General features: G+C 40.5%; 1 protein-coding gene across 2 annotated transcripts in view; it reads left to right on the forward strand.

Annotated features, from left to right (window-relative positions):
• Positions 1-8,526: 8,526 nt before the first annotated feature.
• STRN (striatin) overlaps positions 8,527-18,258 on the forward strand; it is a 107,150-nt gene continuing 97,418 nt past the window's right edge. Inside the window, exon 1 of one of the 2 annotated variants that reach the window (XM_065890700.1) lies at positions 8,527-8,760. In XM_065890700.1, coding sequence (XP_065746772.1) covers positions 8,527-8,760 — 234 coding nt within the window. The remainder of the gene's footprint in view (positions 8,761-18,258) is intronic. The other variant, XM_065890701.1, reaches the window with a different exon arrangement.

The following is an 18,258-nucleotide window of genomic DNA, read 5'->3' on the forward strand; positions in this document are numbered from 1 at the left end:
GCTCTTTAAACTTGAATACAATCAGCTCATGGGTTGTAATGTTATACATTTTGAGTTCGTGTGAAAGTGTATATGAGCTGGTTCAAACCACTCCTCTTGTTACTTCATGTCCTGCAGCTGGGGGGAAATCTGGGCCAGGAGATAACATAGATAATGGTAGGATTTTCCATCACAGAGGACAATTGGAAGTGCTAAAATTAACACATATTGAACAACAGTAGCATATTGAAGGCCTGCAGAGTAGAGGGAGAGATGCATCACACACAAAATAAGTTAAATCTTTTTTAAAAAAACTTAAGGACACATGGTCTTCAAAAATTAAAACACAAATGTACTGAACCTCTTTAACCTCATTCATTTTTCTTATTTTTCTAGCACAATGCCCAGATTTGTCCCCTACATCATGTTTATAAGAAAATAACATATCACATTTAAATTCTTTTGAGAACTGACTTAATGTATGTTAAAGGACTGGACTATCAGATGGGAGTTTGGGGTGGGAGGTGCTGTCCTGAGCAATTCAAGCCTAAATGAAGATAGGGTGTTTCTGCTGAGAAAAGTCTCCACCTGGGAAACGAGTGGTCCCTGTTGCATAGTTGGCAGGAATAGCCAGCTTATAAAAATGTCCTTCTCTCCCCACCCCCCCACGGTTATTTTTATGTAATGAAGATTACATTAGTTGTCTGAAATTCAATTCCTGCCTTAGAAATAGGGGCACCATAGTTATTTTTTTAAAAAAAGAAAGAAAAATCTGTTGAGTAGAACTTTCATTGGCTGGAAAATTTAAAAAGAGAAGGATAGAGAAGCAACGGATGGAGTTGATGGGGAGAAAGGATAGGAATGTGTTTTTAAGAATAGTTTATCTTTGCTTATAGAAATAGAATCTTCAGTTGATCACCATCAATATTCCAAGAGAAGTCTTACTACAGCTTCAGAGCTATATTATCATTTTATTGCCTCCCTGTGTTAGATATTTAGATTTCTTAAAGCAATCCTGAGTTTAGATTTTAAGTATTTATTTCTCTAAATATCAGTCACTGCAAATTTAAAACCAATGTTAATTTCAAAATTAAATTTTGTTTAGTTAATTTATTAAAATAAAATGAAATTTAATTTTGAAATTGAAATTAGGTAACTACTTTCAACCAAAAAAATAATAGTAATAATAATTATAGTAAACAATAGAAGCTATTTCCCCACCCTATCAGAAGACTGTGATGTAGATTTAACTTCTGGACTCCAAGAAAAATTTCAGATAATAGAATTCCTTGTTTCCCAACTTGTGATTGGCTGTTTCCCCAGCCCTGTCTTTACCAGACTTCAAATCTAGGGAGTAAAGTTTGGAGACTCAGAATTCCTTGTTTCCCAACTTGTGATTGGCTGTTTCCTCAGCCCTATCTTTACCAGACTTCAAATCTGGGGAGTAAAGTTTGGAGACTCAGGAAAGGTGGAAGCAGGGACTGGCCCCATGAATTAGGCAGAAAGAAGAGGTGAGAGAAATTAGGGAGCAGGCAGATGGTAGAAGAGACATATACAGTGGGCTATTGCATGTTCCTCTGCCCCAAAGTTCTCTTCAGCCTAGCAGAGCCCTCTCTACAGTCAAGTGGTCTACTCTTCTTTTTTTTTGCAAAGAGCTATCAAGTTCAGTTTGAAGGCTTTTCTTTGAGCTGTTAAATAGAGATCCAAGTAACTGGTCATTTTGGATAGTTTTTTTTTTATTAATAGCCACTCATTTCAATAAAAAAATTTTTTAAGCAGATGAATTGTCATTTTCGGGAACCATAATCCCCACCCCATAAAGCACACACATATAAATCAAAAAATAGCAAACACTCCAATTACCTAAATAACCTTTTAGTGTTTCACAATTTCTCTCTTTAAACTGGTTATACTAATATATAAATCAACATTTCAGCAGCTGCTCTCTGTGCGTGGAAAGGAAATCCTACTTTTTGTGTCACAGGCTTTATTAATTACAGAATGAAGTGATCAGAAAACCTGCAGCAACACCCTGAGGTCCGAAGACTTCATGGTTGAACACAGATGTTACTTTTTTTAAAAGATTATTTTAACTCTGCTGAATTAAAGCTCTGAATAGGGGATGAGAAAAGAAAAAACAATTACTGAGCCCCCAGCAGTCATGATTTTCAGTTAGTCTGTGAACTCGTAATACAGTAAAAACTATCATATTCAGTATATATTATATTGTCAGGCACTATGCTAAGGGATTTACATTTCTTCTCTCATTTAATCTTCACAATAACTTTGTGAGGTAAATATTATTCTCATATTAAAAATGAGAGAACTACCGCTAAAAAAAATTAAACCATTTGTCCAAGATTTCCAGGTTTTGAAAGTTGTAAAGTGAGGAAAAACATTTAGATTTAACTCATTACAAATAGCATGTCCTTTCTAGTTATTAATGTTTTCAAGATTTTTTTTGAAATTCAAAAACATTTTTGCTGTTTTATCTGAAAATGCACATCCAGAGAGGACTCCAAGAGGTGTGCCATATTCAGTTTCATGTTCTGGGTGGTAGTTGCACGCAATTGTTCAGTTTGTGAAAGTTCCCTGAGATGTTCACTTAGCACTTCAGAGGTTTTCTGTACCTGTGTTATATGCGATAAAACATTTACTTAAAAAAAGTAATTCCTGCTGAACACAGAAAATGTGACAGGCACAGAGAAAACAAATCACTGGTAAGCTCACTACTCAAAAATTAACATTTTCAGGAGCTGATTCAGTATAGGAAGAAGTGATGAGATTCATGGTCCTTATTTTCTTAAAGCAGTTTAGAGCAAAAGAAATCTACAGGAAGTTCTTTTAAAAGTAATGATGTTTTGGGGCTTCCCTGGTGGCGCAGTGGTTGAGAGTCCGCTTGCCGATGCAGGGGACACGGGTTCGTGCCCCGGTCTGTGAAGATCCCACATGCCACGGAGCGGCTGGGCCCATGAGCCATGGCCGCTGGGCCTGCGCGTCCGGAGCCTGTGCTCCGCCACGGGAGAGGCCACAACAGGGAGAGGCCCGCACACCACAAAAAAAAAAAAGTAATGATGTTTTTTGTTAAATTACAAAAGAAATATTACCAGATGTGGAAATTTTGGGGGGGAAAGATGTAAATTTCTTAGAATTCCACCTTAATGTAACCACTCTTAATATTTTGGTGTACTGAGTGAAGGTTTTGTAACATGATAGATCATAAATACTATTTTATGTGTAAATAAGTCCTTGAAAGGCAAAAAGGTATTATAATAAGGTCAAACTATGAATTAAAGCAGTGCTGTTGTATATATGTGATAGTCCAAGTTATCTCTATATTTATTTATTTATTACCTTTTGACCCCACTCATCCATTTCTCCTACCCCCCCACCACTGACAACCACGAATCTGTTCTTTTTATCTATGAGATTGGTTTCTTAGGGTTTTTTGGTGTGTGTGTGTGTTTAAATATATATATAAGAGAGGTCACATGCTATTTGTCTTTCTCTGACTTATTTCACTTAGTATTGTGCCCTTTAGGTCTATCCATGTTGTTGCAAATGGCAAGATTTCATTCTTTTTTATGGCTGAATAATACTCCATTGTATATATATATACACTGCATATTTTTTATCCATTCATCCTTTGATGGACACTTAGGTTGTTTCCATGTCTTGGTTATTATAGATAATGCTGCAATGAACATGGGAATGCAGATATATCTTTGAGATAGTGATTTCGTTTCTTTCAGATATATACCCAGAAGTGGAATTGCTGGATCATATAGTAGTTTTATTTTTAATGTTTTGAGGAAACTCCATATTGTTTTCCATAGTGGCTGCAACAATTTATATTCCCACCAATAGTTCCCTTTTCTTCACATCCTTCCCAACACTTGTTATTTCTTGTCTTTTTGATTATAGCCATTCTAACAGGTGTGAGGTGATATCTCATCTTAGTTTTTATTTGCATTTCCCTGATGAGTAATGATGTTGAACATCTTTTCCTGTGTCTGTTTTGGCCATCTGCATGTCTTCTTTGGAAAAATGTCTATTCACATCTTCTGCCCATTTAAAAATCTGATTGTTTTTTACTGTTGAGTTGTATAAGTTCTTTATATATTTTGGATATTAAACCCTTATCAGATATATGATTTGCAAATATTTCTCCCCTTTAGTAGGTTGCCTTTTTATTTTGTTGATGGTTTCCTTTGCTGTGCAGAAGCTTTTTAGTTTGATATAGTCCCTCTTGTTGATTTTGCTTTACTTGCTTTTACTTTTGGTGTCAGATTAAAAAATCATCACCAAGACCTATGTCAAGGAGCTTACCAGTCAGACAGAGAAAAACAAATATCATATGATATCGCTTGTATGTGGAATCTAAAAAAAAATGTTACAAATGAGCCTATTTACAAAACAGAGTCACAGATGTAGAAAACAAGCTTACAGTTACTAGGGGGCAAAATTGGGGGGGAGATAAATTGGGAGATTGGGATTGACATATACATATTACCATATATAAAATAGATAACTAATAAGGACCTGCTGTATAGCACAGGGAACTCTTCTCGATACACGGTAGTATATGCATATGTATATGTATAACTGATTCACTTTGCTGTACAGCAGAAACCAACACAACACTGTAAATCAACAATAGTCCAATAAAAATTAATTTAAAAAAAGGAGCTTACCACTTATGTTTCTTCTAGTTTTATGGTTTCAGGCCTCCTGTTCAAGTCTAACCCTTCTTGAGTTAATTTTTGTGTATGGTATAAGTTAGTGGTCCAGTTTCATTCTTTTGCATGTGGCTGTCCAGTTTTCCCACCACTATTTATCAAAGAGACAATCTTTCCCCATTATATATTCTTGGCTCCTTTGTTATAGTTAATTGACCATGTATGTGTGGGTTTATTTCTGGGCTCTCTACTTTGTTTTATTGATCTATGTCTGTATTTATGCCAATACCATACTGTTTTAATTACTATAGTTTTGTAATAGAGTTTGAAATCAGGGAGCGTAATGCTTCCAGCCTTGTTCTTTTTAGGATTGCTTTGACTATTCAGGGTCCTTTGTGGTGTCATACAAATATTAGGAATACTTGTTCTATTTCTGTGAAAAATGCCAATGGAATTTTGATAAGGATTGCGCTGAATCTGTAGATTGCTTTGAGTAGTATTTAACAATATTAGTTCTTCCAATCCATGGGCATGCAATATCTTTCCATTTATTTGTATGATCTTCAATTTCTTTCTTTAATATCTTATAGTTTTCAGTGTACAGGTCTTTCACCTCCTTGGTTAAATTTATTCCTAGGTATTGTATGCTTTTTGATGCAAATGTAAATGGGATTCTTTTCTTAATTTCTCTTTCTGATAGTTTGTTGTTGGCATAGAGAGATACAACTGATTTTTGAATATTGATTTTTTTTTTATCCTGCAACACTACTGAATTTGTTTATTGGTACTAACTTTTTTGATGGCATCTAGATATAGTATTATGTCATTTGCAAAGAGTGACAGTTTTACTTCTTCCCTTCCACTTTGGATGCATTTTCTTTTCTTTTCTTACTTAATTGCTCTGGCTAGCGCTTCCAATACTATGTTAAATAACAGTAGCAAGAGTAAACATCCTGTCTTATTCCTGATCTTAGAGGAAAAGCTTTCAGCTTTTCACCATTAGTATGATGTTAGCTGTGGGTCTGTCATAAATGGCCTTTATTATGTTGAGGTACATTCCCTCTATACCTGCTTTGTTGAGAGTTTTTTATCATAAATGGGTGTTGTACTTTGTCAAATGCTTTTTCTGCATCTATTGAGATGATCATATAATTTTTATTCTTCATTTTGTTAATGTGATGTATCACATTGACTGATTTGCAGATTTTCAATCAGCCTTGCATTCCTGGAATAAATCCCACTTGATCATGGTGAAGGATCCTTTTAATGTATTACTGAATTTTGCTAATATTTTGTTGAGGATTTTTGCACCTATGTTCATCAGGGATATTGGCCTGTAATTTTCTTTTCATGTGGCATCCTTGTCTGGTTTTGGCATCAGAGTAATGCTGGACTCATAAAATGAATTTGGAAGAGTTCCCTCCTCTTCAATATTTTGGAAGGGTTTGAGAAGGATTGGTATTAATTCTTCTTTGAATGTTAGGTAGAATTCACCAGTGAAGCTCTCTGGTCCTGGACTTTTGTTTATTAGGAGGTTTTTGATTACCAATTCACCCTCCTTACTAATAATTGCTTGGTTCAGATTTTCTATTTCTTCCTGATTCAGTCTTAATAGGTTGTATGTTTCTAGGAATTTATCCATTTCTTCTAGGTTGTCCAGTTTGTTGACATATAATTGTTTGTAATTGTCTCATGATTCTTTGTATTTCTGTGGTATCAGTTGTAACATCTCCTCTTTCATTTCTGATTTTATTTATTTGAGTCCTCTTTCTTTTTTTCTTGGTGAATCTAGCTAAAGGTGTTATGGGTTCTTAAACAGTTACCATTAAATTTAATCATGTTTTATAGTATGTTATAAATGTATTTAAAGGAATTGTCAGACATGTCTTCTATTAGAGGGGGAAAAAAACTTTTAACATTCAAAACTTGTAAGATTACTTAAATCCTTCAGATGAAAAAATATGCCATTGTTGCATTATTGTCCCCTTGATACTCTAATAGATCTGACAAGTAAGAGAGGAGGCAACCTGTTAACACAACTAGCAATCAGGAATTCTGGTTTCTAGTTTTGACTGTGCCACTCACGCAAAGCCTCATTGTGAACAAGTTCAACTTCTTTGGACTTCAGTTTCCTAAACTGTAAAATGAGAGGATTGGGTAGTATCTCAGAGGACACTTACAGCCAAAATAATTTACGACACAGGGAATTTGGTCAGGCCTGGATTAAACTTTTATTACAATAAAGAATGAATTCATAAAGCTGAAACATTGAATAACTGGGAGAGAGAGCTAGCCATCTTTGCAACCAGATTAGATACAATGTGTTTCCTGTCCTTTCCACAAGTAGCAATGGGAAGAGGGGGAGGGGGGAGCACAGGGACAGGATGTCCTTCCCTGACATGTCACTCACCAGCCTATATCTTTACATTTTTTTCATGGCCATAAGGTCTGATATCCCAGAATTCCATCCCACAAAAGTTACAAAATGACTTGCTATGGGGACAAAATAAGTGCTTAATTTCAAGTTCATTTGTTAAGTTTTTTTCAGGTGCCTTCCTTCCATTATCGCTGTAGTGTGAATTTATAGTGACATAACTTCAAAGACTTGGGAGAAGGATAACATTTAGAGTGAAAGACTAGAAAGGAGTTCGGTGTGCTTTCGGTAGGCTAATACTATCGCCAGTTTGCAAGTGAACCGTGGAAGAAACTGGGAACCCGACAAGTGAAAAGGGAGAAGTGCCTGGGTACCTAAGATAGCTCTAGGGAGCAGAAAGGGACTTTTGTTTTTTCAGGTAGTTTAAGGCACTGTGAGAATTGACTGTATATTTGCCAGTCTCCCTTTGATGGCAGGAATAGTGTCCCTTATCTTTATATCCCCAGTGACAGATAGCACTTAGAGTCAAATATTTGCTGAAATGACTATAAATTGCTCGGGAATAAGAAAAAACGAGATTGAAATAACAAAGCCTTGGCTATCCGAAACTTTTACAGGATTTACTGCAACATTAACTACAAAGGGAAAAGAACTTCAGCGGAGTAGTGTTTCAGATGAAGTGTCAACAAACCAGAATTTGGAATAAGCAGAAAGCTGCTGTGTTGAGTCCAGGAGAGAGATGATCAGAGTTCCTTCTAAGTGAAAACTGATCAGGCAACAGGTTTGATTAAACCCTAAGTGTAAAAGAAAGGCAGGAGCGACAGCGATACGGAAATGTACAGAACTCAGGAGTGTCTAGGGTCAGAGAATCACCCAAGTCGGAGCAGAAGGGAGAGGTCTGAATGTGCTGGCTGGAGAACCCCGGTACAGGCGCCGGACTGGCGAAGCTCGCTTTGAGCTTGTTTCTTAGCAGAACTACCAGGAAGCCCTAAAAGATGTGCAGCTCGGGCTGGCATTGCAGCGCGATAACTTCCGTGTGTGTGTGTGTGTGTGCAACAGCGAGCGCCGCCCGAGAACTTCCGCGTGCGAGGGAGACTGCAGCACCACCCGCCAGCGCCCTGCCCCTGGAGTGAGGAAACACACGCTCCCCGCCGGCGGGCGGCCCCCTCCGCCGCGGGCATGGGCGGGACTGGGGCTGGGGCAGGGCCGCGGCCCCGCCCCAGCCGATCACAACCCCACAGGCCGCCCGGGCCGCGCTCGCCGGCGCCACGCCCTGCGACTACATTTCCCAGCAAGCCCCGGGAAGCCCGCGCGCCGCAGTTGACCCATTTCCCGGCCCGTCCCGGGCTCGGTCGGCCCCCGCGCCCAGGCGGCTGCTCCCTGCTGACTGGGGTGTGGGCGGGGAGCGGCGGAGGGAGGAGGAGGCGCTGCTGGCCGCTGCAGTTGCCTCCGCTGCTGGGCGCCTGGGCAGCTCCCCCGGTTCCCGCGGCCGCCATGGACGAGCAAGCGGGTCCCGGCGTCTTCTTCAGCAACAACCACCCGGGCGCCGGCGGTGCCAAGGGTCTCGGGCCTCTGGCGGAGGCTGCCGCGGCCGGCGACGGGGCGGCTGCGGCGGGGGCGGCCCGAGCCCAGTACAGTCTCCCGGGGATCCTGCACTTCCTGCAGCACGAGTGGGCCCGCTTCGAGGTCGAGAGAGCCCAGTGGGAAGTGGAGCGGGCGGAGCTGCAGGTAAAGACCCTCCCGGCCTGGCCCTCTTCATCCCGCCTCTTCGCTCCCTTCCGCCCCGCCCCGGACCCTTCCCCCTCCCCCGCTCAGCCCTCTCTCGTCCCCTCCCCCTTTGCTCCCGCCCATCCCACCCAGAACCTTGTCCCCTTCCTCCCTTCACCTTTGCCTTTCGCCGACCCCACTTCCTCGACCCAGGTTCCCACTCCCGCCCGTGATGCGTTGTTTACCCTCCCCGCAGCTTTTCATCTGCTCCTTCCCACTCTTAACTCTCAGGCTCATTTCAGCGCTCTTGCCATTCCACATCATAGGTCTTCCCTTTCAGTTTACTAATTGGGCTGACAGTAGTTTTGCGAGATGAGCAAATCATGTCCTGTCCTAGTGAGTCCCATCCTAGGTCTAGAGACGGTCCCCGTAAAAGGTACTGACAGTTGGCGCCTGTCTGTAAGGAAGGTGATCAAAGAAGACCAGAAGTTGTGTCCGTGGGGCCTTGACTTTAGGCAAGATGCTGCTCTTGGGCCAAAGTGTTACTAGGAATGTCGGCTCCCTTTTTATATATGTAAATGTTTCTTCTCTTCCTTCTCTCTCACCCCCTCCCGCGTTTCTTTTAGCTGTTTCAGATTCGTGGATTTTGAATGAATTTCGTGGATTTTCACAGTCAGATGATGGTTCAGGGATGGTTTTCAGTTCTCAGAATCTGAAGCTTCCTAAGGGTTAATTTTCTGTTCAAGGTTTTGTGAGATTGACTTGTAATTTAAAAGGAACTAAAAGGGGCTTTAAAGTTGATTACATTTCCTTTCATAATCTGCAAGGTAAAGTATTGGGTTGGCTGGAAGGTTCGTTCAGTTAATGAATGCGTTGTTCAATGAAGTTCTTAGTGAAAAAGAAAAATGTGTCTCTTATTTTTACTGAAAACCGAACGAGCTTTTTGGCCAGCCCAGTATATCCAGGGAGGAAGCTATCGTGGGCTCTTAGAAGAATGAAAGTGAGGCTGATATTTTGCAGGCCCTTCTGAATTGGTAAGTAGGTTTCAGTGGTTGTTCTTAAAACTTCCAAGGCACTTCCAAGGCATACACCAATTTCACAAAGAACTTAAAGAACTCTGAGTGGCTGTGCCTTTCTGTTTTACTGGCTAATCCTGTATGCTTATGAAATCTGAGTGTAGTTTTGGTTGGTGAAACACTTGAAGTTAAAATGCTACCCACGGTGTCACCATTTTGGGTAGCATGTATTTTCTTTGGCACTTAAAAAAAAGAAAAGGAGAAATAGAATCATGTGCTGGAACGGGCTGCTTTGGTAGAGTGGAAGTGGTCGTGGAAGGAGCAAGCAGAAAGGGTTATAATACAAGCTGTGGTTGCTGCCAGCTCTGTGACCTTGAGGAAATCCTTTAACCTCTTTGAACTTCACTTCCATCATTTATTCAGCATATTTATTGAGTGCTTATACTGTGCCTCTAGGTCCTGAGATTAACAAAACTGACGAAGCCTCTGCCCTCATAGAGCTTATGTTTTAGTCGGGAGGCAAACAGTCAGCAAATGCAACTATATAGTATACTGATCCACAGTGCAGCTGCTATGGGAAAAATAAATCAGGGTACAAGTGTAGAGTGTGATAGGGGCAGCTGTTTTAGACGGAGTGGTCAGGGAAGAATTTGTAATTTTTCTCATAATGAACTAGCAGTGCATTCCATAAGTGAGCTTGTGGATTTCAGACTTAACGGAAGTATTAAAGGCAGGCTTTAACTTTAATGTTGTACAGTTGTGCATAATGATTTTTGTATACAGCTGCTTAAATTTTAATTTCTTATCCAGTTTAGGGAATGTAAGATAAATCACACTACTTTGTTCAAAAACAAACAATTCTTACCTCATTACCTGGGAAATTTGAGAATTTCCAACCTATCTCAACTCCTTTCCCCCCAACCCCCATATTTAACTTTTCAATTTACCTGTAATTGTAGTTACTCTTTAGTTATGCCCCCTCTACGCCTTTCCCCAATGTATACACATATACACATACTACTTACCGGGTTATTTATCGCAAATTTTAAACTTCTGGTAGGTTTCCCATTGGTGCTCATCATATTAAGGGTACTACATTTTTACAGTATCTTTTGGTTTGTGCTCCAGTTAAATTAAGCATCCATGGAGAAACTTAGAAAATGTGCCATAGTTTTTAAACAGAACAAGTATGTATTTTGGAAGGAGAGAGTTCACAGGAATCTGTGGTCTTTGACCCTTTTATTAGCATAATTGAAAATATATTTTAAAAATCATTTCTTTACATCAACATCATTAAATTTGACCATGTCCTTTTTTTTTTCTTTTCCCATTGGAATTTTTCTAGAAAAACAGTAGGAAATAAGAATTGAATGAATGAAATTTGGGTCAGTTGGTATCCTCCTTTTATTTTTAAATCTTTGCTTAAGTCATTAACACTAGAGTCAACAAAAATACCTTTAAGATTAGGTCTAATTTGTCCCTTCAGGAACCTGTCAGTCCTGCTCTTTCAAGTTGCCAGGGCAGAGTTGTGAAAGGCAGTCCAAGCTCTCATCTCCCTGGCCTGCCGGCACCACTTCCTCCTTCCTTCAGATCTTGGGAGTAAGGAACTGGCCACATTGTGCCAAAAAATTGGACATTTTTTGCCCCCTTGCCCATCTAGGTTATTATGAAATTCTCTTTTTACTTTTGGCAATCCCCCTCCTGCCTCACCACCACCATTCATATGAGAATAGGTAATTCATGGGAAAAGATTGGTTACGGTTATTATTGAGCTTTATATTTGTGAAAGGAATTGGAGATAGAATACAAATCATAACATTTGAGAAAATTTTCTGTGTATGAGACATTGTGCTAGATGATTTCAAAGAAACAGTCTAATAGGAGTGATAGAACAAACAAAATGCAGTAGAATCAGAGTTTATCATTTGAGGGGTTTAAATTTTCTTAGGCTAGCATAAGAGAGGAGGGCTAATAGTCAATGGGGAGATTAGCAGGAAGAAAGAATTTATGAAGTAATGAGAACCTAAGGCTCAGTATTTGAAAATTACTGACTTCTGGGAAAGAAGCGTGTAAGTAAAAAATAGAAGGTATTGTTCCTAGATTTAGAAGTTTGTGTGTGGTAGAGGAGGCTCTGCTGTCTACCTGGAAATGCTGAATTGCATGAAAAAAGGTGATATGATTGAGTATTAGTGCATATGGTATGGAGGCTGTACTGGAATGTTTATGAGTCTGGGTTTTGGCATTATTGGTTCATATTTTCATTCAACAAATGTTTTCAAGTACCTACTTCATACCAAGTCCTGTTCTAAGGCACTGGAGAAACGATAACGATTAAAACAGATCCTACCTGCATGAAGCTAAATCGTGGGGGAAGACTGGCAGCAATAAATGAATACATTCATCAGACGTTGGGTGGTAATAAGTGCCATGTTAAGGTAGGGTAAGGAGGATATGGAGCGCTTGAGAGGGTGGGGTGGGGAAGAAAGGCTTTACTATTGATAAGGTGTTATTTAAACAAAGACCTGAAAAGATGACATCTGAGGAAAGAGTGTTCTAGGCAGAGGGAAGAAAGAGTAGGGGGAAGGGGAAACATGCTCGGAATGTTTGCAGAGTGTTTAGGCAAGTGTGGCTGGAGTAGAGGAGGAGAATGGAAGAAATGATGTCAGAGATACTGGGTCTTGCTCATTGTAAGGACTTTATTTTTACCTCAGCAAGATGGGCAACTGTTGAAATGTTTTGAGCAAAAGAGTGACACCGTCTTTAAATGCAACCCTTTGCAAGGATCCAGAATAGACTTGGAGGGGAGAAAGGGGAGATAAATCAAAGTCTAGTTAGGAGGCTATTTTAATAATCCAAGCCAGAGGTGAACTAGGGTAATAGTGATGCGATAAGTGAATAATATTCACATGTGATAACATACTCAAAATATAATGGATCCTGAATACATTTTTGGAGGTAGAACTAGCAAGATATGCCGAACGATAGGTTGTGAGATTTGAGAAAAAGGGAAGTCAATTATGACTCAATTATTATTATTTTTTTTGCGGTACGCGTGCCTCTCACTGCTGTGGCCTCTCCCGCTGCAGAGCACAGGCTCCGGATGCACAGGCTCAGTGGCCATGGCTCACGGGCCCAGCCGCTTCGCGGCATGTGGGATCTTCCCGGACCAGGGCACGAAGCCGTGTCCCTGGCATCGGCAGGTGGACTCTCAACCACTGCACCACCAGGGAAGCCCTCAGTTATTTTGACTGAGCAGCTTCATAGGACTATTGTGGGGGTTTACCGAGCATTTATTTATTTTTAAATTTTTTAAATTTTTGGCTGCTTTTGGGTCTTCGTTGCTGCACGCGGGCTTTTCTCTGGTTGTGATGAGCAGGGGCTACTCTTCGTTGTAGAGTGCAGGCTTCTCATTGTGGTGGCTTCTCTTGTTGTGGAGCACAGGCTCTAGGCACGCGGGCTTCAGTAGTTGTGGCTCGTGGGCCCTAGAGTGCAGGCTCAGTAGTTGTGGCTCACGGGCTTAGTTGTTCTGCGGCATGTGGGATCTTCCGGGACCAGGGCTCGAACCTGTGTCTCCTGCATCGGCAGGCGGATTCTTAACCACTGCGCCACCAGGGAAGCCCTACTGAGCATTTAAATGGACAAAATAAGCACTTAAAATGACAGTTTATGTTTTGTTATTATTATAACTATTATTTACAATTACAGTGAAAGGCAACATGGCATAGACCTGGATTTAAATCTTTGCTTTAAAACTTACTATTTTATTTCATGCTAAAAATATATGTTTACCGTAATTCTGACCTCTCAGGACCTTAGTGTCCTCATTTGTAAGGTGAGGCTGATAAACTACCTTGTGAGAATTAAATGAGATATTTAAAAATATCTAGCAGAAGTCTGGTACATAACACAAAGTAAGTGCCGAGTAAATAAATGATATCAAGTGCATGATGTTAAATTTGTACTCCAATTTGTCTCCTTGTCCCCAGAGAAAAGCAGAATCTTCAGTCATAAATCTTCTAAGGCTAGAGAGCATGTAAGTGTCATCCTGGGACCTTGCAGTCTAATGCTCTGGGTCTGATTGTGGCGCTCAGGGACATTTATGGAGGAGTGACTTATTGCCATTCCATAGCAATCAGTCTCTCTCCCCGCTGCCCTCAGAGCGCCCAGACAGGTAGCATCAGGGCCACTGTGAGGGGGAACACAGTGAGGGAAGGCCAGGAGGAAGTGGGGGCCACCCTGCGGTATCCTGTTCCCTCCTGAGGCACCGTCAGGTGGGATCCAGGGTGGGACTCAGTGTACAGGAGCCCAGGAGAGGCCACGGGGACCCTCAGGCCAGGAAAGGCAGGCCCGAGGCGGGCCGCCCTGGGGCCCAGGGGAGCAGAGGCAAGGTTCCTTGGAGGAGCGGACTTCCCCGGGCAGCCGACCACCATGCTCCTGGCCTGGTGGGTGGTCACAGCCCATCTTTCTGTCCCCCAAGGGGACTTGCCGAGAGAGAGGGGGTGGCCAGCAGTGTGACCCGTCTGTCACGTGAGCTGGGCGCCCAGGCTGGATGTGAGCTCCCTCAAGAGCACGTAACAGGCGGGGTTCACTCACAGGGCTGGGCTGGGCTGGGACGGACGCCCCGACCCAGCCCTTCGGCACCCTCTCGCCTCATCTGTCCGTCGGTCAGCCTAAAAACATTGACTGTATACTTGAAATGTTCTTGCTTTTCTTTATAATCCACTATGTGTCTGTTGTTTGGAGCATATAAATTTCTCTGAATATGTTTGTCTTAACCTTGCATGACTTTTTGGATAACAAATTATATACATTTACCAACCACTCTATAAAACTAATCTTTGGTATTATTTGGCCTTTTTAAACCACTTCCTTTTAACTTGGAACAGGTGAACCCCATTGTGGTATGGTATAATTTTGTAAACAGGTTTGTTTTTCATTCTATTCATATTCTTGACAATTTATTATCTTTAACTATATTTTGGAAAGATTATAGAGGTTCTACTCTTTTAAAACATATCCTACTATTTGTCACTTTAGTTCAGTGTTTTTCAACTTTAGCTGCAATCTTAGAATAATCTGAGAAACTTTAAAAGATATTCATTTCCTGGCCTGTACCCCAGATCATTTAAATCAGATAAGAATTAGGGGGTCCATGGCATTAGTATTCTTTTGAGTTTCCTGTTGGCTCTAATATACAGCAAGGATTGAGAACCATTGCTTTAGTTGTCCTTTTCTATTATTATGTATGTTAGTGATTTCAACACTTGTGTTTGTATTCCAGATATGGATGACTTTTTATATAATTTGGGATATAATTTCTGTTATTTTTCTATTATTCTTTCTGATGGTACCTAGCATTTTTAGGCAGTAGAATATTATAGTTTGAATCACCTCCTGCTGTGAATGAGAGATATAATGATATAGTAATCTTTGAGCTGGAATAAACTTTGGAAGTAATCACCTACAACTTTCTTTTAGAGGTAAAGTGAAGCCCAGAGAAGGGTTAAATGACCAAGAATGAAATAGGTTTCATACAAGCCCTGTCACTTAAATCTCCAGATACCTTTATGGTTTTTAAAAAACTTCTCAAATACATTATCTTCCTTGATCCTTACAACCTTCTCAGTTAATCAGAGTCACACTAATGTGACTTATCATTTCCCTTTTTATTTTAAAACAACAAACATGGAGATTTTACTGTGTTCTATATACTGTTCTCTAGCTTATTTTATTAGCTACATTTAAGATTTCCTCTTGACTTTGGTGTTCTGTAGTGTCATTATGATGTGTCAAGGTATAGATTTCCTTTTATTTTATTTGGGACTTTGTTAGGCTTGAATCTCTAGATTGACATCTCATTAGTTCTGCAGAATTCTTGGTCATTATCTCTTTAGATTTCTCCTCTTATTCTCTTTTCTTTTCCTTTTGGGTCTCTGATTACATGTATCTTAGGCCTTCTTTATCTGCTCTATATTTCCCATTTTTTTTTATCACTACAGGCTTTATTCCAGATAATTTATTCTGATTTATCATCCAGTCCATTAATTTTCTCTACATTTGAATCTAGTGTTTTAAGGTCATCCAGTGAGTTTGTGATTTTGGTTATTGTTGAACTTCAGTTTTGGTTCCATTTATACATCTGCTGCATCTTTTCTTAGCAGCTTCCTATTCCCTGAAGATATTTTCAGGGTTGTCTTTTATTCTTTAAACCTAGTAAGTATAGTTATTTCTTTTTCTTTGTTTTTAATTAATTTATTTATTTATCTTTGGCTGCATTGGGTCTTCGTTGCTGCGAGCGGGCTTTCTCTAGTTGCAGCGAGCGGGGGCCTACTCTTTGTTGTGGTGCATGGGCTTCTCATTGCGGTGGCTTCTCTTGTCACAGAGCATGGGCTCTAGGCACACGGGCTTCAGTAGTTGTGGCAGGTGGGCTCAGTAGTTGTGGCTCGCGGGCTCTAGAGTTGTGGCTCACAGGCTCAGTAGTTGTGGCTCATGGGCTTAGTTGCTCCGCGGAATGTGGGATCTTCCAGGACCAGGGCTGGAACCTGTGTCCCCTGCATTGGCAGGCGGATTCTTAACCACTGTGCCACCAGGGAAGTCACCAGTTATTTTGAAGTTGGAGTCTCTCTTATTCCTATGTGTGAGGTCTTGGAGGTCCCTTTCTGTGGTCTGCTGTTTTTGCTGGCTCCTGCTCATGATGACTTGTTTCTTTGTATGCATAGATACCTGTGTGCTGCTCACTGTCCTTGAAAAAGTATAGGACTAAATCAGGCCTCAAATAAAGGTTTCTTCTTCAGAAAGTTTTGCCTTTGTTTCTGGTGGGTTTCTAGAGGCATTACCTAGACTGACCCACTTTAAAGCAAATTCGTTGCTTGAAGTTGTGGAGCACCCAAATAGTTGACGCCTATTTTGGTTGTAAATACTTATGTGGGCCAATATACTTCTGCTTCACCTTTGCCTTGAGGGTATAGGCCCTTTAGGGCCTTAGCTAAATGTATATCTCCTATTAGACTCTATACTCCGGATGGTTCTGGTCTTTGCATTTTGCCTTTTGGGTCCTGCAAAGCTGTCAAAACTGAAGCTCGGATTTGTTCTGATTGGTCATCACCAAAGGGCAAAAGTGGTTTTTGTTCCCTTACCTCATGGGTTCCCATTTTCCCTTCAATTTTGGTCAAATAATTCCTTACTTTCTTACCAGCTTTGCTTTTTTTTTTTTTTTTTTTTTCCTTTTTTGCGGTACGCGGGCCTCTCACTGTTGTGGCCTCTCCCATTGCGGAGCACAGGCTCCGGACACACAGGCTCAGGGGCCATGGCTCACGGGCCCAGCCGCTCCGCGGCATGTGGGATCTTCCCAGACCGGGGCACGAACCCGTGTCCCCTGCATCGGCAGGCGGACTCCCAACCACTGCACCACCAGGGAAGCCCCAGCTTTGCTTTTTAAGATGATTGTAGAAATATTTTATCTAGAACTTTTAGCTCTTTTCAGTAGGAGAGTTGTTTCACGGCATCGTTACTAGAAACTAAATTCTCTTATATTACTTTCAAAAACTGACAAATAAAAATGGCCCCAATAATTATTTGGGGAGAAATATCATTGATAGCATTTCTTTTTCAAGAGATGTGCCTATAGCCCTAAATATTATTTACTATCTAAATTACTTTTCTTTGTACTGGTAGGATACTTACAACTTTTCTCCAAAATCTTGGTAATTTAGGCAGAATTTAAAACAAACCCTTTTACTAATAATCAGCCTTTGAAAGATGTTTGAAAGTCCAAATAATTGGGACTGGTTTCCCTTTGTCAGCCTGCTATGTACTTGATGTCAGCTACACTTTTTTTTTTATACTTTTTGATTTATGAAAGTTTTAATTCTGGGCCATTAGAAATAAAATCGCCCTTGGGATCTTTGGAGTTTCTTGCTTTGGTCGCCATTTTGATAAAACAATTTATTGACCATCATAATTTGACAGTGGAAAGTGTGGACCTTCTAGTCAGACCGCTCCATAACTTCTGATTTATAATTTTTTTGGACCTCATTTTTATTTATTTTATTTTACTTTTAAAATTTTTATTTATTTATTTTTTGGCCACGCTGCTTGGGGGATCTTAGTTCCTGACCAGGGATTGAACCTAGGCCCTTGGCAGTGAAAGCGCGGAGTCCTAACCACTGGACCACCAGGGAATTCCCTGGACCTCACTTTTGTTTGTAAATTGTAGATAACATACCCACCAAGCAGAGTAGTTGTAAGGTTTTTAAAAGATAAAATATGCACAGTACATGACCCATAATAGGTGTCCAATAAATGGTTTGCTCTTCTTGGTTGAAATTTCTAGGGACAGAATGCATTTGATTGTATTATTTATTTAAATCATGTTTTAGAAGCCATGAACTAGTTTCAGCGATCCATTTGGCATAGTAGCTGCTTACATTCTCTTTGCCCTGTTAGTAGTGATTTAAGGACAATAAATTGACAGTAGTGAAAGCAGGGAGCAGCCCAGAGATGG

This window comes from Phocoena phocoena, chromosome 14 (assembly GCF_963924675.1).
Source record: "Phocoena phocoena chromosome 14, mPhoPho1.1, whole genome shotgun sequence".
Taxonomy (NCBI): Eukaryota; Metazoa; Chordata; class Mammalia; order Artiodactyla; family Phocoenidae; genus Phocoena; species Phocoena phocoena.